This window comes from Melospiza melodia, chromosome 1, assembly GCF_035770615.1.
Source record: "Melospiza melodia melodia isolate bMelMel2 chromosome 1, bMelMel2.pri, whole genome shotgun sequence".
Taxonomy (NCBI): Eukaryota; Metazoa; Chordata; class Aves; order Passeriformes; family Passerellidae; genus Melospiza; species Melospiza melodia.
In genome coordinates this window covers 133,806,909-133,833,977 of record NC_086194.1, presented here as the reverse complement: position 1 = coordinate 133,833,977, position 27,069 = coordinate 133,806,909, and the positions used below count along the sequence as shown (strand labels likewise).

Sequence of the window (27,069 nt, the reverse complement as noted above, 5' to 3'; positions counted from 1 at the left end):
ATTTAGAGAAGCTTGTTAACTGTTGTATAGAGAACAGGGATTTTGGCATCCTGGCCTGTCAGGAGGGGGAGGGTTCTCCTGAATAATGTGAAATAATGTGACCTTGACATACTGTCTGATTTAAGGCAAGGATTGAGTCCCATAGACTCTCTCTTGCTCTCTCCCCCACCTGTTGACAGTTAGAGCTGACTTTGTAAATAGGACCTTGAGTTATTAGGTGTCTGTGAGTCATATGACTGTCATAGGCAAGAGTAGATACCAATGTGAGTTCAGCTAAGGAGTAGGAGGTTTTCAGTTGTGCTCTGGTTTTACCAGCTGAAACTGAAAGTGCTTTAAAACCATTCTTTGTGAAGTATTAAGAGGAGGTTATAAAAGTAAGGAAGACTGATAGCTTCTAAATACTTCACATTGATTTGATGTGAAAGTGGGGCTGTAGTAATTGCTACAGTCTTTGTGTTTTGTTGAGGATAATGGAAGTGAAGGGTGATGATACTCAGTTTCATGTTTCTCATTGTTGTTTTATCTGGTTTCTCTGTTCTGTACCCTGTTTTTAGCTCTTAGATTCTTAATTTGGCTTTCAGTTTGGTAAAATTACTATATAACAGTGGAACATATTTAGTCCCTCTGGAGTAAGCTTTTTTTATATTCCAAGGTTTTATTAAAAATACTCCTATTTAGACTTGAAAAGAACTGTTGATGCTGCCTAATATTCCCCCTTTGAGTCTGAAGACTGTATTAATACACAGTGCATGCAAGTTCATTTCAGTATTTATGCCTTTTAAATATGTTACTTAGAAGATCTTTCTAAAGATCTAAATAACATATTTATAGTTGTTTCTACATTCTGGGTGCAGGTCTATAATACTATTAATATTTAGCTACAGACTGGAAACTATACAAGAGTGATCATGAGTTGATTTGCAAGGAGAAAATAAATCTTTCCATACTCAGTGTCACCTATTAGTAGTATTGCAGGACTGGAGGAAGCAGGGGCAGGAATTGTCTTTAAACAAGGGTCCAGGTAGAATTCAGGTGTTATTTTTAGCTTGCAGATTTATTTTCAGGAAGATTATTATTTGTTCCCCACTTTTGAGAGTTCTTCCCTCCTTATAAAATGGTTATAGTGATTGTATTTGTTTTCTTATGAAAAACTTGGAAATTTATGTAAATAGGTAGTAATATTCTTAAATCTGACTCACCTTTACATTGACATTTTATTTTATCCAAGATTTTAAATGTTCTAAAGCCACAGGCTCTGTGTTAGGCTGTGAAAATGAATTGAGTACTTCTCTGGAATATCAGGAGACTGATAAATGCATCATGTGTAATAGAAGATTAGTAAATAGTCTGTTGTGATTTTTAAATGTACCAAGGTGTGAAACCTGTGTAAAGAAGTATTGCAGTGTTGTACTAAAGTAGTTTTTCATGATGCCTGCTTGAAGAATATTGAACAATAATTCAGAAGAAACTGAGGGAGGACTGGGAATGTGGTTAGATCATTAATCTTCTCCAAGGTTCACCATAAGCCTCTTGCCTGGGAGGAAGAAGGAACATGGGATATTAATCCTTCTCAAAATTGATTAAGATCTGGGGAGAGCTAAAAAGGCTCTGAACCTCTGTGGTTGTGTGATTGATGCACCCAAAGTCACACTGAGAGTACTGTATGGGAGAGTTCCTACAAAATAATCCAAGCTTTGTCTTTTTATTAATTCTAGAGAAATAGTAACCTGCTTTACCAGAAAAACAGAATGGCAGTACTTGATGATGGAGAGGTTTTTGCCTGTTGTAATTAGAGCATTTTAATTAATTAAATTTGACTAAATAATATTTACTACTAATACATGTGCTATTATATGATAATGTAGTAGGAAAATAAAGGTTACATTCTAAATTATTGCTTATGAAAAAGTCTTACCTGTTTTTGTCAACAACAAGAAGCAGTGATGTATAAATATTAAAAGAAAGGAAGAATATTTGTTTCTATTTAATCTGGTATCTGCTCTGCCCAGAGACTATAGTATATGATCTTTAAAATCAGACTTGATAGGAAGTTGAAAATATAGAGTGATATATGGCCTCTAATTTTTTTTCCTCTCAGTAAAAGTAGTTCTAGGGTCTCCTTTAACAAGTATTTTTATGAATCCATGCATTGTGGCCTCTCCATCATTTTTTCTATGTCTGTTATTTTTCTGTCTGTCTGTTATTTTTCTGTCTGTTATTGAATTAAGTTATTTTTTTGCTTTCTGCCTTTTTTTTCCTGTAATCTGTTGTTACTACTCAGGTATGGAAGTCATATTTTAGTTCATAGTGGAAGTCTTGGCATTCTTATGGCCTGTTGCATATATTTATTTGTAGGATATAAGTATATGTAAAACCAGCCATTCCATCCCCCCCCCCCCCAATAATTAACACTAATTTCTTTGAGTTACATAAAAAGTAACAAAAGCTGCATCAAAAAAGTTACAATCTTTTTTTATGTTTCATAACTCCTAACCAAAAATTATTCCTGTGCAGAATGTATCTTGCATTTGGTTTTCCATGGTACTGTGTGGGTCAGACATCCATTTTCTCTTTCTTTGTTTTCATGATTTTAACATTTATTATGGATTTTCTTAAGTTCCTGTTCACCACCTATGATCTCGTTATGTAGAATTCAAAGCATAAAGATTAGGTAGCTTTAAAGAAGATACATCTGTTCCCTTAACTCATTCCTTTACTATTTAAGCTGAAATTTTAGTCACAGATTTTTTCATTTGCAATATGATGTCTTTGTTCATATGTTTTTTTAAAAATCTCAGTAAAGTCAACTCTCTAAGCCTGTTTTCATTTTATGTCTTGGCATTCTGGTTTCTTCTGGGCTAAAAACTTACATTTGAGATGTTTCTGCCTGAAGGGCTCCAGGTTGCCTTTTTTGCAGCTAGCCTGGTCTCCCACCTTTCTTACAGTTGAGCAGTTCTTGCAGTGAGCTGCGGTATGTGGACAGTGAGGTGCACACAGTGTTTGCAAAAAGTTACATGCACACCAGCTGAGAAAACAAGCTGTTCTCTACACAGAGTATTGTGCAATAGGTTGTGTTGTGTCAATCTCACGGTCTTTTAACACCACTACTTAAAATAATTTCTGGTAGCTTAGCCTTTAGGAAAGGATTTTTTTTTTCCAAGTGATCCAACTGAAGTTCATTTTTCTGGGAGGGATATTGAACTTTTTGGGAGTGGGTATCTTTCACACTTCATGGGATGCTGCTGCTGTCATAATCAAACTATCAATTCCTGTCAGTTCTTTTTTGAGAAGTGGAAATGAGGATGAGAAACTGTGTGGTCATTTCATTTGGTTGTGTAAAACCGCGACTGTAGTCATAGTACATAGTCATAGATCATTCTCAGTTTAGTTTCAAACACTTCAGATATTTAAGCCAAGAAGTATAGTCATGCTTCCTGAAAATTGTGGATCTACTATTTAGAGAAATGCTCTTTTCTACTAGAAAGTTGCTTTGAGACTCACTGGAAAGAATTATTTTAAAATATTAATGTTCTTCATGGTGTGTAGTGTTTGAAATAATTGTGTGGCCAAATTAATTTTGGCTAAAATATTTGTCTAATAGTCAGGCACACTTCTGGCTCCTCCTAAGAAGCCCAGATTTCTCTGTAACTCAGATCAGTCTCAATCTTTTAAAGTAATTGAGCAGGGTATGGTAAAATGGGCTTTAGTTTATCCCAAGGTATAATGAAAGATTTACTCCAAGGTAGATCTTTCTAAATGCTACTATAGAATTTTTTTTTACCTTTGTAACCAAAATTTTAGATCAAGCTTTAAAAAAATTGATCAGAACGAAAAAAGTTGAGTGACTTGGAATCAAGCTAGTGGAAACCAACACTTACCTTATACCATGGTTTGACTCCCTGATGTGGTGGTTTATATAATTTCTCTGTTTTTTGATGGGAAGTTCTGTCACTTGACTTCTCCAAATCTGCTTATAATATCAGAGAGAACTAGTGAAAGCATTACTGAAGAAAGGAATTAATCTGTCACTTAGAAAATGACTTCTACTGTGCTACGCTGGTGAAATAAGTACTTTCTGAGTAGGAAATAAGTTATGAACTGTGTGGACAAATGTCCAAAGGACACAGTCATCAAAAATAACCATTATTAAAGGAGAATGGAATAAACAGCTGTCTATGGAAAGAAGTTACCATGAAATATCAGTCTCCCTCACAGTGAAGTTAACTGCTCCAATTACAGGGTTTTTTTTGCAACTTGAATGTTGAAGTGTACCTTAATTTAGTAGTTTCATGTTACAGCTGTGTATGTATTAGAGATAATGGTTACTAATTTTGGTAAACAAGGTAACAATTCCTTGTGAAAGCATTTATCTGCTGTTGCAGTAAGTCTGTGGAATTTTACTTTCAAGGATCATTTCTATTGGTCTGAGGTTGATTGAAACCTGTAAGGAGTCCCTTTTACAGGATTCAGACACATGGCAATAGAGGACTTTTACTTATTTCCTTCTACTACAGGGTTTTAGAAAATGGAAAGAACCCTGCATTTCCTGAGAACTTTTGTTCTTTAGAGGTAAGTCCAAAGACCACTTAAGACAAAACAGACCGTTGTCAGATTTTGCTCATTCAGATGAGCAGATTTATGACAGCAGGATGCAGAGACAGTCTTGAAATACTAAACACTTCACCAGTTAATTTCTGCTTTAAATAAAACATACTTTGTTGATTCTACTGATTTTTGGTTGAAACCTAGGAAAAAGAATTCATTATAAGAAGATTCTTCGTCAGAAGAATCACCTACATTTAATTTGTGATTCTCAAAGGAAATAGTTCAGCTACACTCTCTGTTACAACACCTAGCCAAAGATTAAATGCATTCTGGTGGCCCTGTGGATTTCTTGAAAAATTTGGTCACGAAGATGTCATTATTTACTCTTCACATAACAGCACGTAGGGATTAGTCTGGGTCTTGGTATTCATGTTCTGCTAGTAGTGCTCTTTTAGGTTCTCATTCCAGTGGTGCAGTGAGGCAATTGCTGTTCTAGACATGCTGCTGTACCTCTCTCTGTAGGATGATTGTAGCCCTACAAGGCAACTGAAGTTAACTTTTGTGCTCTGTGAAGCATTGGGTGTCTGCCAGTAAGACTTGAGTGTGTCTGTGAATAGTCAATGACAAAAGCAAGCCTGTTGTTAGGCAGGCTTCCTTTTCTGTGCTGCAGCTGGCAACCTTACTGAGAAGCATTAAAACATATGTTGGATTGCAGGCCTTTATTTCTGTGCTTGATATAATTCAGTTTTTAGACTTCATTTAGCAGAGAGCTGCTTAATTCTTGCTTGTATAGAGCTATACAGTTATATAAAATAAATTGGTCTAGTGCCTTTTAAAGTAGCTTGAGATCTCTCACAAAAATGTTGTCTATGGAAGTAGACAGCATGTAGGAAGAACAAGCCACATCACCTGAAGGTTTATTTCAGAAGTGATGGCAAGTTAAGAAAGGTACATTTGTGTAGCTTTTAATTTCATAACTTCAAGGAAAATAGCTAAATTGCATAGATACTCCAAATGATGCAAAACAACTTCTCTGCTGTGTTTTCTTGCTGTGTGCTTTCACATTTTGAAAGCAGGATAACTAAAACAAAACAAATGAAATATTGGTTTAACATAGTGTTCTTCTCGTATGCACTAGTATCTGCTTAGTATAGTCTAAGTCTGAAACAGTTCTGGCATGTGCACAAATAGTTACTCCATGTGGTTGGACCTTCATTAGAGCCATCTGTTTGGACCCTCCTGAATTCAGAGTAATATTCTTTACTATTTAATGTAATGAGCTTGTTTCATGATATAGCTTAAGAAACCAACATCAAAAGCACTGAAGGCACTGCTGTGTTTCTGTGGACTCTAATTGCATGCCATGCTGACATAATTCTCCTGTTTGCCTCCTACCACCTAGACAGAATTTTTTTGGCACATGTAAAAATAACTTTGAGGGGATGATAATACGGGGTGCTGTTGTAATACCTTGCATGTGTGCCCTGGAACATGTCTGTTCATTTGTACAATCTGATTTGCAGTCTATTAGCATATGGATAACTTTGAATACATGTTACTTGAAAGAAACTTTTCCAATGAATTTTGATCTCAGAGTTAGCTCAGGAAAAAAATCTTTTGCCTGTGAGAGACTTAGTATGTCTCAATGCTTATGATTGAAATGATTTATGAGCAATATTAATGATGGCTTTCATAAGAGAATTTTAATTTTAATGTCCACGTCTCCTGTGTGTACATTAAGAAGCTGCAGCTCATCTGACAATGAATTCCTGGTTGCATGCTTAGATGGCCTTGGAGTATTTTTATATTATTGTTCCTTTGGGCTTGTGTCTGTTTCTTTGAGAGATTCTGACACTTAGTAGAAGTCCTCCTGTTACAACGTTTCTGAAAAATTAACAAGTATTAATTTGCTACTCTGGGAAATACTGTTCACCCTTGCTTTTCTAGGAACCAGACTGCTGGGATAGGAGCTCCTGTTTGGGTTAACTTTTAAATTGCCACAGGGTAGACTTTTAGATACAAAGTGTCAGTGCTGGTTTTCAGTTGTGTACCAAGTGGTCTCAATTGTGAGGATTTTTTTTCTACTTGTAACTTCCGTTTTGTGTTTGAAAGTGTTTTGCTGGGGAAACAAGCTTGTTAAAATGAAAATATTAAATTTGCAACACTTAGGTTCTGAAACGACTATCAAAAATGACATATAATAAAGCTTCATAGAGCAGCTCTGACTTGTAACTTTTGACTTCTATTGTGAACACAATAAATTGATCTAGCTGAAAAATCAAGCATTGCCCACTAGTTAAGAATATGTCCCAAGGTGGAAAGTGGGGTCATATGAAGCCTGGTGCATACTTTAACGTGTTAAACACATGAGCTGTGCTGTGCTAAGTGAGCTTGTCCAAAGGAAAATAGAACTGGCAAAAACGACTACACAGGGCATTTAAAGAAGCAGCTGAGCCCAGTCTTTACTTTGCTTGATGCTCATTTGGAGGAACTGCATAAAAAGACTTCATGATTAGTTTTGATTTTGTAGGTGGCTTATATTGATTTAAACTGTTTAAAACTAATGTGTGTTTTTGTATATTCTCTCACTTCTGGAACTGTGGCTCATAGTGGTTTGGAGAGGTATGGCTCCTCATTTGGCAGAAGGTTGACTTTGAGAGAGAATAATTTTTGTGAGTTGAAAGTAAAATGTTTGTGTACATATTCAGGATGTACATTAGAATGCAGCAGAGGCATTCAGTTACCTTTTCACCTTCATATTATTGGTATAATTTTTTTGTATATCTTAGGGTAAAACAGCCTGTTCTTTTGGTTCTTAACATGATAACTGAGGAAGCAGTAATTCAGCTTTTTTAATATGCTTTGCAATTTGCCTTTGTACTTGTATACAAAGTCAATTTAAGACAGTAAAAAAATGTTCAAATGTTCAAGTCAATATTACATTAGTCAGCTTATGTACATTTAAATTGTACAACCAAACATGGGATAGTTGGAGAAGATGACTTGCAGATTTCAGCATTGTCTGGATACCATCCCAGTTGTGTTGTTGGTTGATTTTTGACTTAGGAAGCAAGAGTTCCTGTAGCAATTAAAATAACCATTCTTTTCAAACTGGAAATCATCATTCTCACATGCACAGGAAGCTGCCAAAATTCAGAAAACAAGAAGAGAAATACCACCTTTACTACAAAGTGATAGGAATTTGTATTGACAACCTAGGATTTTCTTGGAGTTGCATATATGGCTTTTTTGAATATTCATCATTCATCTGCTGATAGCTCAGGTATCAGTGATTTGAAGGACAGTAGAATTTTGTCATGTTGCTTGAAACGAGGCTTGGACTTCTGAAACAGGGAGGATGATCATAACTTTCAGTATGATTGTGGAATGTTTGTTTAAAATGCCATGCAGTTTTGTGGTTTATTTCAGAATGTAAGTGTTGTTTGTCCCTAAATTTTTTTGAGTGTGCATATGTGCTGCTAACCATGTGTTCAGCAGCAAATGCATTCTGAAATACACGGATGTGTTAGGTTTTTAACACTGCTTTCTCACTGTATTTTGTATAACTTGTTTTTCCATGCATGGTTTTCTCACATGTATGGTGGCACAGGGGAGTTGTGTTCAGTCCTGATTTAACAGCATGCTCAACCTGCAAAAAGTGAAAAGACCTTTTTCTTGTAGGTTAGATAGATACTAAAACCTAAAGTACAGGTGTGTGCAGGAAAGTATTTTCCAAGGAGTCTGTAACTGGTAATGTTCTGAGCTGAAGGATTTATTCTATACCTTTTTATTACTTTTTGATGTCTTGATAGGCTCTTTGAGGGGAATAGCCTTTTTCTTAAATTGCCAAATTTAAAGTAGTTTCTCTTCCTACTAGTTGAAACTTTGGAATTGATTATAACGGTCATTGCTGTTAGTACACTTTTATTAAGATCTGATAATTGCCATATGTAGATCTCTGTTTTAACTTTGCCAAGTGGGGCAGTAAATTGTCACCCTATTATGGCAGCAAAATGCCTCTCTGTCACCCAGTGCTTTAACAGAAAACTTAGCTTCCACATTGGTTTGCAGATGCCAAGTTTCAGGATATGTTTTAGAGCTTTGTGAACACTGTACTGCTTCTTATCATGTTGCATTTGGTTTATTAATCAATGAAAGACTTAAATTATTTGCCCGTTTCCTCATGCATCTGTTCTTGCACCTGATCCACCTGTGCTTTTTGCTGGCTGATTATGCTTTTTATTGTCTTGTTCGGAGCTTCTGCTTGGCTCATCAAAAATGATCCTCATTGGACCTTGATTGCCATTTTTTTCTACCATATTATTAATATGAGGGTTATTATTCATGTGTGTGTACCCTGAATATTTCATATTATCAGCATTTGATTCATTTTGTAAGGTGGTTTTGGAGCTACAGTTTTCATCTTTCTGTTTTAAAGAGTTCTCAGTAAATAGTACATACTTTTTTATCATCTAATTAACTTCCTTTATTCTTAATTCTTTAAAAAGTGTTATTTTTATGAAGTTTTAAGGCGTACAACTTCCTAGCTGTCTGAATTTCATGCTTTTATGTTAATATCTTAAATAAAGCTACAACAACAGCCTGATTAGTGTTTTGTTGATTGTTTTTTCAGGAAATGTATGAGGTTGCCAAGAAGCTTTGTTCCTTTTGTGAAGGTCTTGTACATGATGAACATCTACAGCATCAAGGCTGGGCTGCTATAATGGCCAATTTGGAGGATTGTACAAACTCTTACCAAAAGCTGCTTTGCAAGTTTGAAAATGTGTATTCAAGCTATTTGCAGTCCATAGATGATATCAAATTGAAACTTACACAGTAGGTTTGCTGTTAAATTCATTCTCAGTTTCCAAACTTACTCAATTTTAAACTTAGTTTGTTCAAGTGTTTTATGTCTGGTGCTTATTCTGATTAATCAAGAATGTCTTTCTTTGATTATGTGTCATTGGAGAACATTCTTTTTGTTCTATGCTAGTGACTTTTTTTAACTGACATTTTCCCCTGTATTTGTCAGCACAAAGAAACCTGTATTGAATTATGTGGAAGATAAGCTTGTTAATGAACAGCTGCTTAAGAGCTGGAGTCATTCCAAATGTCCATAACAAAAAGCTGGATAACAAATTTAGACATCAGCATCTTTAAATAACTATTTACACTTTTGAATTAATTGGTTTTTAACAGCTTGAACTGATATTTAGACTTACAATCTGTGTTGAAAGTATGAAGTCATAGCATAAACTTTGAGTTGATTTGTACACTTTTGAAAGAGATGGGGGTCATGTATGTAGATATATATCTGTTGTTTGTGTGTGTGTCTGTACTTGTGTCCTGCAAACTCCAGGTGTTACTTCAAAGAAAATCTTTTATGTATTTGTATCCACTGTAGTATTGTGGTATTTCTATGAGTGCTTTGCTTAACAGAATATAAATGGATATTGGATCCTTAAAAAAATGTTTTTAAATATGTTTTGTCTTAAAAACAAAAGTTCAGCTTCATAGCTTTTACCAAATAGAAACTATTCAAACTCTGCAGAAGTAGTCAGACAGAGGACACTCAAAGCTCTGATAAGAAGTGTTGATATCCATGCATATGGGACACATAAGTCCCAGTTGTGCATTTAAAAAAAGAAGTGGGTGTCTCTGTTTATCACTTTTTTTCATTCAGTATAAGCAAAACTTTGACTTCTTTAACTGTCCTTCCATGATGTTGATATTCAGAACAGAAGTTTTCAAGGGTAGTAGCAAAATAATTATGAAATCTGCTTCAATTTTAAAATGAATAACAATTCATATTGTGGGTGATTTTTAACTAAGATTTCATATTATATTGGTTTCTAGATACTGATGTTTTTTTTCTTTTCACTTTTTTAAAAAAGCTTGGGTTCTGCTGTTTCTATCATGGCCAAGATACCACTGCTGGAGTGCCTAACAAGACATAGTTACAGAGAGTGTTTAGGAAGGCTGGAGTCTTCACCTGAACATGGAGGAGCAGAAAGTGAAGAAACTGAGGATGGGAAATCTCCTGAATTGGTGCTTTATCCTGATATATCTAAAGTGAACAGTAAATCAATGTTAGCATCATTTTGCAAGTCAGTTGAACATTCAGCTTTGGAAGGCACAGATCCTGAAAATGTAAAAGATGATAAAGAATCTGGTCAAAATGCTACTGTCCAGGACAATGAAATGTCAGTAGAATTGAAAGATGATGATCAGCCTTCCTTCAATGTGTCCTTGTTAGACTGGATAAATGTTCAAGATAGACCTAATGATGTTGAATCCCTGGTCAGAAAATGTTTTGATTCCATGAGCAGGGTAAGTTAATGATTTTTTTAAAAATCAAATTGCATTGCATTGAAGGCTGCAACTTTTTTTTCCACATGCAGGTGCTTTTGAAGTGACTGACTCATCTCTTTTGTGGCTTGTTTCTCAGATAACTTTCTGAATGAAAGCCAAAGCAGAGACTGGGGGAGATAAGTGTGGGGAAGGTGTTTTATGAGTTTGAATGTTAAGAATTTGATCTTTAGGAAGCTGTATAATTTTATGAATGCTTGTTGTCTTGCTTTTTCAAATAGCCCTTTCTTTTTGAAAGCCAAAAGCTTCTTGTAGTGTATAAGCAAAGTGACACTACTATTATTTCTTTGTCTTTTTTATAGAAGCTACATTTATAATAAAAAGATTTTCCTGGACCAAATTAATGTTTAGTTCAAAATAGTCAAGTCTTTATTAACATATAAAAAAATATGTGGTTAATTGTGATAAATTTATAATTTATATCTTGAACTTCTTTATTACCTGATACAGAGTTGCTCAGAAGGGCCCAGTCAGCCAGTTTGTATTTCTGCTGCTGGAATTATACAACAGTGCTTGCTTTACTTTCAAAATTAATATTTTAATCAGTGAGCATTATAACCTTTTAAATTTCTTTTGCCTATAATTTTTCTTCTCTCTTTGCTTTCACTGTAGCTGATATTTCTTACATTGTCTAGCCTTGTTTGCATAGGTATAATATACTATAACAACACAACATAGCTGGAACAAAGAAAACATTTTCTGTTGTCTTTGGCACTTTATTTCCTCTGTAAGGTAGGACTGGAAGACTGAATCAGTGATTTCTAAAACTCATTTGTTGTAGGGAACATCATGGTATGGTCAGTTCTGTGCATTGATATTTTGATTCTGTCTTAAAATTAATTGGAGAATTTGGCTTAATTTTAAGGGCTAAGATTTTAGTAGTGCAGAAAAGGCTAAGGAAAAGATTGGCCATTATAAGTTTGGTTTTTTCTTCAACAAAAACAATAATTAATTTTGTGTGCTAAAGACTTCCTGTTGGCTGAAGCCTGAGACAGTTCTCCATGCTGTTTGTTCAGTAAGGCTGTAAGGTGCTTTCTACTATTATAAAGGAAGAGTAACAGAACCCGCTAGATGGGTTGTGAGACAATAAATTCCATTTCTACATAATATTAACAGAACACAGATGTGTTCTAAAAGTTTTAAAAATCAGTATTGATGAGATGGATATTAAACAATTGCTTCCAAATAAATTATAGCATTCCAAAAGAAACAAAAACGCCAAGAACACTGTGGTTAAGTACATACTCTACCTTTTTTGATCAGCTTGTAGTCTTATCTGACACATATCATGTGTTTTAGAGGCTCTGTCTTGTACTTGGTTTTTTTGTCCTTGTCTTATTGAAGATTAGGCAGAAATCCTTTATTTTGACTATTGTAATTGTTTTTTAACTGCAGTCAATTTTTATGGGAAAAAGTTGTGATTGAACCTGCAAAAAATGCAGTTTCTTTTTGTATTTGTGGCATAAGCAGAATTGGCAGGTAGGGAAGGTGTTTCAGTCTGAGTATTCTGGCCATCACCAGAGCAGTTGTGATTGATTGTCCCAATTCATTTTGGTTCATGAAAAACTCCCAGAGCTTTGAAGTAATGCGTTCCCGATTCTCCACAGGAAAACATTGATTTACTTTGTTTGGATAGCAGCAAAAGCAGACAAAGCATTGCATCTTTGCTTACCATTGGTTTAGAATTAGTTGAAAACAGAAGTGGATTGCAGCTGAAAATGAAAAAAAAATCCTAAATAAATATCTTGCAACATAATTTTTCTTTTAATATTCATTTGTGGTGACACATTAATATAAAAAAAATAGAATAATAGAATAAAATGGCACTAGCTTTTTAAAATTGTTTTGCTGTTTTGCCTGCATTCTCCCCGTGCTCTTTCCTTCTTAGAAATATGAGCCATACAAATGGTTTGTAATTGCAATTCTTATTTCAAAAATTGAATTCAGGTAAGATTTTCCTGAAAGCTTAAAGCACAAGAGTAAGAGGTAGTCTTGACATAATTGGTGTGTTGCACAGAGTGCTGCTAAGTTTCTGATGCTTCTAGCCTCTAAATGTTTCTACGAAATGGCACTTCTACTTCTTGGCTGCAGTAAAAGCACTGGGTAAGTAGGAGCTAACCAGATGTTTTTGTTAAGTGCTGTTATAGCCTCTTAAGTAAGAGGCTAGAAATGGAAGTTACTTTAAAGTGATGAAAAGAGCAGTATTATCTGCCAGTGAAAGTAGAGATGGATGCTTCAGATGCAGTTAGGGTAAAGATGGGATAAAAAGAGTGGATGGAAGAAATAGGTAAGAAAAGAATGAGAGGAATAGCCACTCTTTGTAAAAAGAGATAACACAGCATAAGTTTAAGAACATACAAAGAAAAAAAACCCCACTATATTGTTCTTTAGTATTTTGTTTTTTAAGAAACTTCTCTGGATTCTGCAGTGGACTAATTCAGGATGTCTTGGGGAGTAATCTTGAATAGGATGGCAGTGAAGATGATCCTGTAAAATCAATCTGGTTAAATACTTCTGTTACTGTTTCTTGAAGATGGACAAGTGACTTGAGAAAAGACTAAGATTCAGAAGACATTGCATATGAAAAATTAACCTTTGATTTCAGAGAGCTTGCATGTATTTTGTCACATTAATAACAGCACTTGGTGTTTATTCTAAGGAGTTCTGGGCTATTACTAGGTTTTGGTACTTTCCCATGAAGTTCTTGGTTGGCTGTTTTGGTTTTGTGTTTGTTTCTTTGTTTGTTTGAAGTGAATGGAAGACCTATTCTTTATAGTCGCTCCTTAATTTTTAATGTTTCTCCTCTCCAGATTGCTCTCTCTAGCCCCTCCAGAAGGTTGTTTCCAGGATGAAGTGCTGTGTGTGAAAACTTTAGTTAAATAGTTGATTGAGGGGGAAATACACTTTTACTTATGCTACTGAGTCAAATAATTGCTTTTTTTGAGGGTGGGGTTCATTTGTATGCTCTGTAAGTGGCATAAAGCCTGCATGTTGATGAAAGAAACCAGTGCTGTAACAGCCAGTGTGACCTCACAAATGGCATCCTTTTCACTGGATTCACATGTAAGAGATGGCATACCATAACCATTTTGGATAAATTTGGGCAAATTTGTTCATCTTCTGCTATCACCTAATGGTTTTAACTATGTTCTTAACTAATGTATTTCAGGTTTACACTAAACTCTGACCTTCATAGGAAGCAGCAATTGCCTATGTTGTTTCTAGAACTGTTATTTTAATTCACTACTCTTACAGTGAATTGTAAAGAGTCACCCTTAATATATGTAGATATTGGTAAACTCTTAATGTTTCCAATACTTCTTTTTTTTCTCAGATATTATGAAACAACTTCAAAAACATGTTTCTGTTCGGAAAAAAAACCTCTAGCTAAAAGTATGACAAATATGCTCTTTTTCCATTAGGTCTTTTCCAGTTGCTTAGAAATTATCTGCTTTAAGTAGTCAATTAAAACACTCATTTAGTGGGAAAAGATTTGCAGTTCTTGCAGCTTTTTCTGACTACCCTCCCTTCTTCATTTTCCATTGAGCCACAGTCATGATGGGTTTTGATTGTAGCTGTGTAAAATCTGTCACAGGTCAGACTGTCCATTAGCTACAAAGTGCCTCTTCCATCTGCACCTCACCTTGTCCCAGTGTTCCTTGTCTTTATAAGGATCCACATTGCTCTGATGGTCTGGTTGGAATACTTCAGAAAAATTCATGCTGTGATATAGAATCCACATACTCATTTACTCAGAATTCTGAAACAGATGATAGATGTAGTCATACATTAGATTTAAAAAATTAAAAAGGAAAATATTTGAGGTTAAAAAACCTCATTTGGCTAACTTAAATCACCTTTCAGTGTGTCAAATACTAATAAATTTCTTTTTTTAGCTTGATCCCAGGATCATCCAACCCTTTCTGGCAGAATGTCACCAAACTATCACCAAACTAGATAATCAGAACATGAAGGCTATTAAAGGTCTTGAGGATAGACTCTATGCATTGGACCAGATGATAGCAAGCTGCAGCAGACTGGTGAATGAACAAAAGGAACTTGCTCAGGTAATACACAGTTGTGTGTGCAGCATGGAAAGATGGTGGGCTTTTCATACGTGTATGATGTTAAAGTTACAATGAACCAGTTGCATGTCTTTCTGCAAGATAGTTTTCAACATATCACACAGGGTAAATATGGTGCTATTTCATTATAATGACATTTAAATATTAGCAATTTTTACATCTTGCCATGTTTTTGTGTGGTCTAAAGCTACAGCTAGAAAATCAGAACTTCAGTTAGAGATAGGTGTTAAGTGTTAAGTAGATCAGTTTTAATTTTGAAAGGAGATATTGAATCCTTGGTAATTTATCACTCAGTCATACAGGATCAGGGAATAGGCTAATGGTTGATCATCAGTTTTATAGTAAGAAAAAGTAGTATGCCTTCACTGGACAGTGTCATTTTAAGTGATAAGAAATTTAATTAAATACTAAATATAAAATATGTAGCTCCTATTTTTAATGAACACTTCAGTATCATATGAAAGTTATTTTATTAAATAGAGTTTCTGTAAAAAGCTTATTATTTTGATAATTAGGATTGTTCTTTAATGTCATTTGCTACTGAAAGTAAATAAAAGTCTATTTGGCAATACATGATGATGTTCAGATTTTCACCATGACCTTGGAGTTGACTCTGAAAAAAGGCATGAGTTTCTTACTCCTGCTTACACACTGATATATTATTGGTAGGGATAAATGAACAATCTTGCCTCTCTATTTTGAGGGAGCTTAGAGGCCCCTTTTGAGGAGGGCAGTGCTGGGCTGAAAGTTGTGTAGGACCATGCTCCCTGTTGCCTCTTTGGTCTGGTATATGAAGGTGGATACAACCAGTACTTCTGTCAGCATTGTTTAAAAGTGGAGCCTCTCTCCCAGTAAATTCCATGAGTAAGTTTAGATGCAAATGCTGAATCTCAGTCTTGTGGACTTTATATTGTAGGCCAGTACTAAACTCAAGTGAATTTAGCATGATGGCTAAGCTAGTCTTCCCGTCCCTATGCTTGGTTGCCCTTTACTGTGAGTGGTGCTTTTAGCTATTTTTTCCTTCTTCACTTGGATGAAGAGCCTGCCTCAAGTTTGAATCCCACTTTGGAGTAAGAAGCGTTACAGTCAGCTGGAAAGAGACTTTGTCACCTTGTTTAAATGCTACTGTAAATTTAGAATTTGTACCTTTTCAAGACTTGGCAGAAACTTCAGCTTTCAAACCTTCTTCCTTGACATTTCCTTTTATAAATTGTCTATTCCTTTACTTATGATGTAAGTGTACAGTTTGCATGCAGATAAGATGTGTTGCGCTTGATTTTGGCTCTTGAGAAGAATTAGTTTCATGTGGGAATTTCTTTATGCAAGAAATAGAAATTCTTTAGCCCACGGTAGTATTGAACATGCTCCAAGTTGATGTTTAATCTTTCAAATGCCAGAAGTGGGAGGAAGGTTGTTAGCAGAAGTTAGAATGATGGTTGATCCCCTCCATCCTAGTAGCTATGTTTCTGCTGATTAAGTTTTGTGGTCTTTCACTGGTGTTGGTTAGTTATGTGAAGTTCTGTTAGGGTTGTGTTGGTAGCTGTTTGGTAGGGAAATACGGAACAAAATTGATTGGACTGGATTATAGAATTGAAATAAAGCAGCTCTGACACTTGCTTTCTCTATGTATCATTCTGTTATACTTCTTAGTGGTTACAGTAAGTTTGTTAAAATTCTTGCATTCTTTGTTCTCAAAGATGTATCACTTTCACACTTCTTGATTGTCACAAAGCTTGTGTAACAATGTCTCTCTTCCTCTAGGGATTTTTGGCTAATCAGAAGAGAGCTGAGAACTTGAAAGATCCTTCTGTGCTGCCTGATTTGTGTTTGAGTCATGCAAATCAGCTGATGATTATGTTAACTAATCACAGAAAACTGTTAGATATTAAACAGAAATGTACCACTGCCAAACAGGAGCTTGCGAATAATCTGCAAGTCAGACTGAAGTAAGTTAAAACTTCACAACTTTATAATACTTCCACTTGCAGCAAGTCAGTTTAAGGAATGTGTGTCTGAAGGAAATCATTACTATGAAAAGGTCAAGAGTGCAAATCTTGTAGTGTCTCTGTTAGTATATATTCCTAATTGTTTTCTGTTAGTATATATTCCCGATTGCTTGATGTTGACTTGTTTGTATTTGTTGTTTCACTTTTGCTTCAGTTCTGTCAGTAAAAGCAATTCTATGTTTTTTGTTACTTGTGGCATATACTTCCACCTTAAGTCTTTTCTGGTGGCAAAGTTGCTGTAATATTTCTCCTCAAGCACACCAGTTTATCACCTTCCCAATAGTTATCCTGTGGTTTAGTTATATTGATGTCTGTGCTTGAAATATTTGTATTTATTATATGATTAAGGGAATTGAAGATGGGGTTACAAGATGTGAGAATTTGTTATAGTGGCTGTTGCTTGTAGTGCGTGAGTACATTGTGTGGACTTCCCAAACAGTGTTACGTTCTTATTTCTTTGATAGCATTCTAATCTTTAATACCTTTTGCTAAAGCTTTTCAGTAAGTATTTTTAAGATCTATAAACAAGAAGTAGTCTCTTTTTTTTTGCCCAGGATGTATCAGCGGTTTTTAATTCTACTGGAGAAAGTTGCATTAGTACTACTCCTGAAGTTATTTATGCTAATAACTTGAATGTCTTACCAAGACATTCAAAACCAATGACTTAACTCAAATGGTGGTAGATATATGTTTTAGGTGTCTGGATATTCTGTGTGAGAAATTAATAGGAAACTGCAAGGTGACTACTGAATTCTGTACAGCTTGGTACTGTTGTTAGCCTGTTGTTGTCCCATGTGAAATGATGACATTGTTTATTTCATCCAGACATGTTGCTCATCTAATTTAAATGAAAAAAAAAAATGGCAAGATGTGATCTTCTAAAGTGTAATCTACTTTTGTAGGTGGTGTTGTTTTGTAATGCTTCATGCTGACCAAGATGGAGAGAAACTACAAGCACTGCTTCGTCTTGTAACAGAGCTCCTAGAAAGGGTCAAAGTTGTGGAGGCTCTCAGCACTGTTCCTCAGATGTACTGTTTAGCTGTTGTTGAAGTTGTGAGGAGAAAAATGTTCATAAAACACTACAGGGAGGTAAGTGAATAAAACTTTGAGACCAAACCTTTATATCAGCATATAAATTAACAAGTAACTATGTATTTTCCCCTTTCACAGTGGGCAGGTGCTTTAATAAAAGATGGGAAACATCTATATGAAGCTGAAAAGGCAAAAAGGGAATCTTTTGGTAAACTCTTCAGTAAGTACTTTCTCTTCGGTGAAGTTGAATTGTGTTAAAGTATGTCTCTTGTCTTTGTAGTTAAAATAATTTTCATCATATTCTTATTTCAAGACTTGAACATTTATTTAAATAGGAAGTGCATGCTGGTCATATTATTAAAAGAAAATATTTTTCCATTGATCAAATCAATTAACTAGTTCATAGAGATTAATCGAAAATAATGTGAAAGTTGTAAAATTATTATAAAAGATATGGTTTCTCATTATCACACTTAAATGCAGTTTGTGCTTAAACATGCCTTGTGAGCTTTTATGAGCCTTATTGTTCTTTTAAATAACACTTCTAAAGCCATTACTGAATATTTGGGTACTGCTATGACTTTCTCTGTACTACTCCAGGAAAATCCAAAAACTAAGGCCCATGTCTAATGACCTTCACCAGAAGTTTTAGGAACATAATTAAAAATAAAGATTCTACAAAAAGAGTTTTGATTACTTTTTCTGCAAAGTCTGCCACTTGTGTTCTGAATAAACAGCTAAAATAAGAAAATCTAATGAAAGTTTATAAATTTTTTTTGGAAAGGAAATGAGGAAGATTACAGTGAAAATTTCAAAAATAAGTTGAGACTTTTGCCTATGTGTACATTAAGCAAAAAGAGACTTCTGTGAAGGGAGTTCTGCTTGAATGGTGGGTTTTGTGTGATGTTGTGTGGTCGTTTGCGGTTTTATGTGGACATCAATATAAGTAGTAATGCTTCCAAATGTAGTTCAGCTGCTAAACTGCAATAACTTCAGTTGATTTCTCTTGAGATGTTGCATTTCTTCCTTTAAATGAGTTATTTGTTTGGGTTTTTTCTTCAGGGAAGTCTTTTCTAAGGAATCGTTTGTTTAGAGGACTTGACTCCTGGCCTCCATCCTTTTGTGTATGTATTCATATTTTTGGGTTTATTTCATTTCTAAATAGTTTTATAAATTAAAAACCTGGGCTTTTCATTGAAGCTATATGCCCTTTGCATTGCTGTGACACATGAAGAAACTGGGAGCTAGTGTTCTCTGCCATTTCAAGTGACCTATATTAACATTGGCTTGTAACTTGCAGTGCAGTGGGAGAGGAAATGTCAGCTCTCCTTTTTAGTAGTGCAGTCCTTTTTTAGTCTGTGGTATTGAAAAAAAATTAATCGTAATGATCAGAAAAAAGAAGCCAGGAGGAATAATTTGATCATCTAATTGTCTTGTGAATAATAGAGCAATAAAATTAATTGGATGGTAAAAGCAAGTAAAAGTTTTCCATGTAATCAGTGGATGAGTGGAAAAGCATTTTTGCCTCCTCATTAGCTGATAACATGAGGGCACTGTAATTAAGTATTGCCTGTTAGCTTTGATTTCATACAGCTTGGTTAATTGAAGTAAGCTAACTCCTTGATTCTAATGTTGCCATCTCACTTTGCCTTTTTAACCTTTTCAGCTTCTCCTTTTCAGCCTTTTTTGTAATTTAAAGGATACTTGGGAAATAAGAATTGTACTCACTTCAGTATCTCAAATACCAAACTGAATTAATATTTGTATGTGTAGCAGCACAATAAATAAAGCTTCAGTGCCATTTCATATCCCTTAACTTCTAAACACATCTATAATGTTTATGAAGCTTGGTAATAGGGAGGAATTTGGACTAGATGCTCATTGTAGTTCCCTTCCAGCTGGAATACTCTATTCTACTGCTGCCCAAGAACTATGCATAATTAATCATTACAAGTGTAAGGAGTGTTTTTTAGGTGCAAAGGACCAGACATGATTTCTTAAAAATTAAAATCTTTTTAAGATTTTTAAGAGTAAGAGATCAGTTTACTGCTGACTTTTCCGTGTTATTTATTAAGCTCTTCTTGATCCTTCTTTAGTCATCTGATACTTTACAGCAGTGTGTAAATTAATATCTTCTTTACAGACACGAAAACCTCGCAGATTTGACAGTGAGCTTCCAGATATCTCGTTGAGTGACTTGCAGTTTTTGCAGTCTTTCTGTCCTTCAGAAGTACAGCCATTACTCAGGTAAGGCACCTCTTTACACTTTGTGTGTTACAGAAATAGGTTTCCTGGGGGTCCTATCCTCATCAGTTTTCCACCCCCTTAGGTCATTTTCCATAAAAAACAAGCAAGGATTTTCTGATCTTACTATCATTCTTAAGCAATGATCTTCACTGACTTAATGCAGATACATATGTATTCAAGTTCTGATGGTTTGAACATATCTATTCTGTATTGAGATGTAAAGGATTTTAGGTGTTCCTTTGATCTGCCTAGAGCTAAAGACCAAAACAATTGCTATCAGTTTTAAACTGAAATAAACTCATAACTGTGTTTTGTCAGATCAGAATGAGATTTGATACTTTTTTCTTTGTGTGGTATTCTGTAGGAAATAAAATAAATGTCTTTAGCTCAGCATGAGATCATAGAGATCTCCTATATTCAATTACTACTTTTTCTCCAATTTTATTAGACTAAATTTGCTAAAAAGTGTATTTTCTTAAGTGCCTCTGCTGTCAATGGAAATCCATCATTTTGAGTTGAAGCTCTATTTCTATGTTTCTTACTTCCCAACAGTGAGGCAGACATGCATATGTAGACAGGAAAGCTACTGGTTTGTCTCAAAAGCAGTTTATGGGATTAGTTCCTTATCTAGAACTTGGAGATATCTTAGTGAAAAAGATGACTGCTGGTGTGAGCTTCCAAACTCAGAGCAGTCAAGGTGGAGAAATGCCAACCAAGATAATGGGCCAGAAATGGGTAACAGCAAGTTATGTGTAAGGTCCTGCCTAGGAGGAGAGCTATCAGTATGACCACATTCAGATCATCATCCTCTTCTTAAAAGAGATCTGCAGTTAGAGATTTGAGATTTGCTGTGATTCCTCTTTTTTGGTTTTTTGTTTGTTTGTTTTGGATTTTTTTTAGCCCCAAGGCCACAGTCCCACAAAACTGGGATTGCATTTACAAGGGTAGATGCAAGAGGAGGATGCTTCACTGCCATTTGTCAGGTCCACCAACAGTGTCAACCTAATACCTGTTATTGGTGCATAAGGCAGGAGCTGGATTCACTGCCTTTGTTCACCTGTCCTTTGGACTGGCATTCTTTTTGATTTAGAATTCCTGGCTATCTTTAGGGTAGCGTTGGTGGAGTTAGCGAATGTAGTGAGCTTAGTCACCATCATAGTGGATTTGCCATAAGTAATTTTATAGCTGATGTACCCTTTTAATTTATCGTGCTCTGCTCCTTGGGTTGCTCCTCATCAATTTTGTGGGGAAAAAAGCGCAAATATAGGATCTTATTCCTAATGTTTACCTGATTTTTTTAATCTGCAAGAATTTTACAATCTTCCTGGAAGTTTATACTGAGTTCAGGAAGAATTTTGCCCTGCTATTGTCAGAAAACCAATCACTGATTTAAGACATTTCATTTTGTTTGAATTGTAGTGACATAGCTTTCCACTTGATGGCAATAGAGGTGGGATTATGTCATTCCTCCTGGTTTCTGGGCTCATGGTTACATTTGGTGAAAAATATAGAGAATAGTGTTGAGCTTTAAACTTATGTGGGTAAAAGCTGTCGCACACCTTAGGTCGATGCTGATCTTCAGAAGAAACTTGAGAGCAGTACTTTATTTGGTGTTTTCATTTTACATGTAAAGAGTAAGCAATAAGCAAAACTGAGACCCAGCGCAAAGTCTTTTTCTATCAGCACTGAACGTCTCAGCAGCATAATTAAAATGTTTTAATTTACTTTCAGTGCTTCTGTCTTCTGAAATTGTGTTTGAGCAATGATTGAAATCTTAATTCTGCAAAAATACACTTAATGCCACTTGCCCTATATATTGAATAGAGAATGCAGAATGCATTGAAATGTAATCTGCTTTTACTAGATTGTTAGTCTAGATGAACTGTTGCTTCATGTTTTCAGCTTATCTTGCCACACTTGAAATGTGATCAGGATGCATTAATCAGTTGTTTAATTTTAGGTTACCTGTCATGAAACTAAAACAGTAGAGAATTAATTGCTTGTTCAGAGGAAGAGCTGGATTGGAGAGCATCCAACTAGAGACAAAATATAGTCATTTGCAAACACAAGTGCTTCAATTAGATATCTAATCACATCTGTTACTGTCATTGGAACTCTAGGTACTACTGGCAAATGCTTTCCTTGGGAGGAAAGACTGGAATTACTTGGTCATTACTGTGTTTATTGTTATGAACTCCTTAAAAGTGCCTAAGTTTTAAATTTTAAACAAAAATATCAGGGAGTCTTCATAGACTTTTTTTTTCATATAAAATAGATGAAATTAGGAAAATACAGACCTTATAGAGAGGCAAGCTTAGTATTGTTGAAATATACACATAATAATTTAGTAGATTGGAATATTAAACAAACAGTGTGGAAAAAAGTAATCCTGTACTGTTTTTAAGGGTTCCCATACTTTGTGACTTTGAACCTCTTCACCAGCATGTACGTGCTCTACATAACCTGGTCAAGGCAGCACAGAGTTTGGATGAAATGTCACAAACTATTACAGACCTGCTGAATGAGCAAAAGGTATTTTTGCTTTTCTTTATCAATAAAAAAGAGAATATTAAATGTAAAACAGTAGAATATTTTCATAACATTGTTTTATCAAACACTTTGGAATGCATCTTTTTTTTTTTTCTTGATGTGAAGATTAACTGCATAAGTTTTTCTTCCTAATCATGAAGTAGTAAATATTCTGAGAATATTTTATAGATGTTTGTATTCCACAGAAGTTGTAGGGGTAGAGTTGCTCTGTTTACATTTTTGTTTTCTGTCACTTTCAAATCTTCTGTCTGCAGAATGCATTGCTTTAGTTTGTATTCAGTGAATTTGTTACTTCTCTGGATTTCTGCGTTGTTTCTTAGGCCCTTTTGGCACAAGCAGTTAAGGAGATTTTAGGACTTTGGTTGGCTGTTGTGCAGTCTTTCTCTTTGAGTGCAGAAGGAACAGATGGGAAAAAAGATCCCTTCCTAGTTTCACTCTGCCTGTCAAGCGGATTCCTTCCCCTAGAAACTGTGTTTCTGCCAATCACTTCTGCTTCTGTGCATGCAGCCTCTAAATTCCATAGTACACCCAATAGGTTCCTTTTAGCTTCTGACTGTGGCCTTTCTCGGGGAAACACTGGGTGAATTTAGCAATGCTTAAGATTTTTTTTGTGAAGTTAACTGCTTCAAACTGGGTTTCTTTTGCTGTAGAAGATCAGTAGGTTTTTCCAGGGTCTGTGTTATTGTCTGCATTGTAAATTCTTGTATGCACTTGGCTGACTGGGAAGCATCTTATATAACAGATAAAGCTATGGTCATGTTTAATTTTGAATAACAATTTCCTGCTTAAACCAAGTGGCATGAAGTTCTCTGGGATTTGAACAGGATATTTATTGCAAGTCTTTTATTTATGTAAAATATGAAATCTGGGCTGCTTTTTGGTCTGTAATATTGAAAAGGTGTATTATTAAGTATTATTTCCCAGCTATTTTCTCTTTTTATGAAGATTGTTTTTCAAATGAACAGCCATTAAGAATAAGACTATTAGGGCCTGAACACTGTGACAGACATTGAAATTGCTGGAAGTGAAATTCTGTGAAATTTTGGTGTTTTCTGAACATGCCCTTACAACAGACCTTGCTCTAGAATATAGGCATTCACTCCCAATATGGAGTCCCAAATCCTGAAATTTATCTCATAAGAAATTAGGATAGTAACAGTTGTTCTAATAAATTAATTTTTTCACAAAGACTTGCAGTGTCAGAAGAATGTGAAATTTAGGTTTTAATTCAAAATATGCACCAATACATTAGAAAGATAAGCAGGAAATATGCCTGAATTAGTGAAGTTTATAATTTCCCCTTCTTTCTTCAGACATACTTATCTGAAAAAAAATTCTAAGTATCTAACTGTGCTGAAAAAGGTGTTTGCCAAATCAGGAAAATACACTCTCTTATTTTGCTTTTGTTTGACTAATTTGGATTCTTCAGTAACACAGAAATTTCAGGTGCCTAGACAGATTTGGATAATTGTCTCTTTCCTTGGAACAAATTGCATTGCACAATCAGAGCTGGGCCATTCATGATGTCAGCTTGAAAATGCCCATCTCTGTGTGTCATTTCAGTGATTCATTTGAACTCTTTTTGGAATTGAAGCAAACAGATTTGTCAGAGATGTTCTTTACTTTTCAAATGTTCTTTTTTGCTACTTGATGAAAGACACAAGGTCTTTCTCTGTGTTGGTTTGCTCTGCAGCTAATATAGAAGTGTTTTTTTAAATTATACTACTTTTGCCTGTGTAGAATTACTGAAGTAATTTTTAAAATGCTCCTTTTTATATCTTCAATATTGCTGAGAATTCACAATAAATAATTAGAAGAATAAATAAACATTTGATAATTGTCGTGAAGATACCTACATCTTCAAGCATCCACTTTTTCTGGTGGTGAACTGTCCCAGCTTGGTGCAGAGTTGGCTGTGCAGGTGTTGAATGCTGCCCATATTATTATCCTCATACTCTACAAAAGAGACACTGGCATTTCCCTTTCCATACTAGTGGCAGCAGAAGCTTTGTTCTTCAGATTTGACTGGGATACTTTCCCTGGCTTGTTGGTAGTACAGCAGTTTAATTCTGTCTGGATCAAGTGGAAGTTCATCCTACTGCATCAGCCACAGCAACTGTTCTTTGATAGTTGCTTTAGGCAGGAGGGAAATGTTGTGGCTGCAGACAAGGGAATAAAGAGCAAGTCAGAGGAGATTGAATTACTTACTGGGGATGTTGAGAGTATTTCTTTTCAAGTGTCTCCATAGCTCTTATTATTTCAGTTTTCAAGTTCATAGAACATTAATGATAATTTTTTACTTTAGTATTACATTGGAGTAGTTAAATGACATTTTTTGTGGATATTTGGTTAATTTGTTAATACTTTGAAATCTGTTTTCATTTTTAAGACCTTCTGCTTGTTCTTTGTAATTTAATAGCCTCAAAGATGTTGCTGTGCCCTCTTATTTCCATAATACAAAGTTTAAGCAGGTCAGAAGTTGGGTTAAAGGTGTCCAGGAAAAGCTAAGGTGCCCATGGGTAAGGTGATTAAGGTGTCTTCTCGGTGATTAGTAGGTAATTAACATATGCAATCCTTTGGTATTAAAAGTTTTTGTTATAAGGGAAGCTGGCTTTTCAAATCAGATCATAAATGTACCATTTCTTCTAGTTGAGTTTGGAATTGAAACACTGCTTGTAATCTTCCTGAGAATTGGAGCATCCCTGATTATTTTTTTTTGTAGTAACATAATTAGAGCAAGGCACGTAGTCTTGCAATGCCTGAGAACTTGGAAATTAATTCTGGTTTTCTATCTCTATTTTTTTGTTGTTTGCTCTTGACTCCTCTTCCTTTGTCATTACAAAAATTAGTCTATGACATGTGCATACATTGCTGCCTGTAGATTGTAAACAGACTGGATGGCAGGCTCAGGCTCCTCAGTAAATAAAGTCTTCATAGAGTTTCAGATACTCCAAATGTGAGGTTTAACTCTTCTCTAAGCAGTAATCTGGTGCTCTCACTCGACTCCCGACTCACCAAAGCCACTGCTGAGGCATGTAGTGTGCTACAGACCCAGGTCATGAGGAAACAGAGTTCATTATTGCTCCACAGAGTGACTATTTTTTTTCTTCTTTATGCTTAGTCCTTACTCTTTATCTTCTAGGATGATTCTGCAGGGTTGCCAAAAGTAGATACTATCATTCCTTTGCATGTGGGTTTCTGTAAGACTTTCCCATATTCAAAGTCTTTGAATTGCTTTTTTTAGTGTGTGGTTGATACCTGTGATGATAGTTTTTGTTACTGTTTCTGGTATATTAATGGTAGATATTTGTCACCTAAAGTATGCTTTGAACCTAGACATTAATCAGCATACACAGTACCCTTCAACATATATTATTGTAAGTTTTCTTAGATAAACAACAAGCTGAAATGAAGTCCAAGGGAAATGCCTGAACATGGGCTAACAGAATAATTCAAAAAGGAGCATTTCCTTTTCATTTTTTTTTTTTGTCTCATGTCCTGTTCACTTTTTGTAAATACAGTATTCTGTATGCAATGATCACAAGGATTTTTTACAATGTATTCAAAAAATCATTGTATGATTTAGATTCATAAAGATGCAAAGCTAAGAGAGCTGAGGTGCAAATGCAACTCTGCTAAATAGATGAGCATTGAAACTGGAAATGGATTCTTCTTAAATCACAGCTGAGAATTGTTAAACATGCTATATCTCCTTTAAGGAATATTTCCTTTGTGCAGAGGAGGGTAAGGTCCCTTTTTGAGTAACAATCATTTGTACAAGATGGAAACAGCAAAAAATGGCTATTTATACAACAGCAGATCAATGTCTGTCACTTTCTGGGATTTCTGCTCTTGCTGAACATGCATTGCTGAGCTCCACTAACTGTTGCCAGTCAAGTAGCTGAATTCAGTGGATGGCAGAGGTTTTTCAGTAATAGCTAACATAGTAAATAACACCAGACATGCATTCTAGTTGCATTGAGGCAGTGTAGATGGTTTGGGAAAGAGGCATGAGCAAGATCACAGAATTATCAGCTGGAGGCAGTGTTGGAGTGTTGAAGAGCACCCCCAGATTTCCAGCACTTTGAGACTGAACATTTTATGGGAATTTTCTACTAGAAAAATTCCCATGAGTTTTTCTTCAGGAACTCTTTCTTTTCAAGGTTGTTACATTTCTTAAATGAATAAAATCAAGCAAGTTCTTAGTGATGAAGGATGGAAGAGCAAGGAGGTAA

At 35.2% G+C, this 27,069-nt stretch overlaps 1 protein-coding gene across 2 annotated transcripts in view; it reads left to right on the top strand.

The window, feature by feature from the left end:
• The window catches only part of RB1CC1 (RB1 inducible coiled-coil 1), a 65,902-nt gene that overhangs the window by 19,030 nt on the left and 19,803 nt on the right, over positions 1 to 27,069 (top strand). For both annotated transcript variants that reach the window (XM_063168702.1, XM_063168694.1), the window contains exons 6-14: positions 9,179 to 9,381; positions 10,440 to 10,875; positions 14,811 to 14,981; positions 16,761 to 16,945; positions 17,908 to 18,094; positions 18,176 to 18,257; positions 19,100 to 19,161; positions 20,181 to 20,284; positions 22,690 to 22,816. In XM_063168702.1, the coding sequence (XP_063024772.1) occupies positions 9,179 to 9,381; positions 10,440 to 10,875; positions 14,811 to 14,981; positions 16,761 to 16,945; positions 17,908 to 18,094; positions 18,176 to 18,257; positions 19,100 to 19,161; positions 20,181 to 20,284; positions 22,690 to 22,816 (1,557 nt within the window). The remainder of the gene's footprint in view (positions 1 to 9,178; positions 9,382 to 10,439; positions 10,876 to 14,810; positions 14,982 to 16,760; positions 16,946 to 17,907; positions 18,095 to 18,175; positions 18,258 to 19,099; positions 19,162 to 20,180; positions 20,285 to 22,689; positions 22,817 to 27,069) is intronic.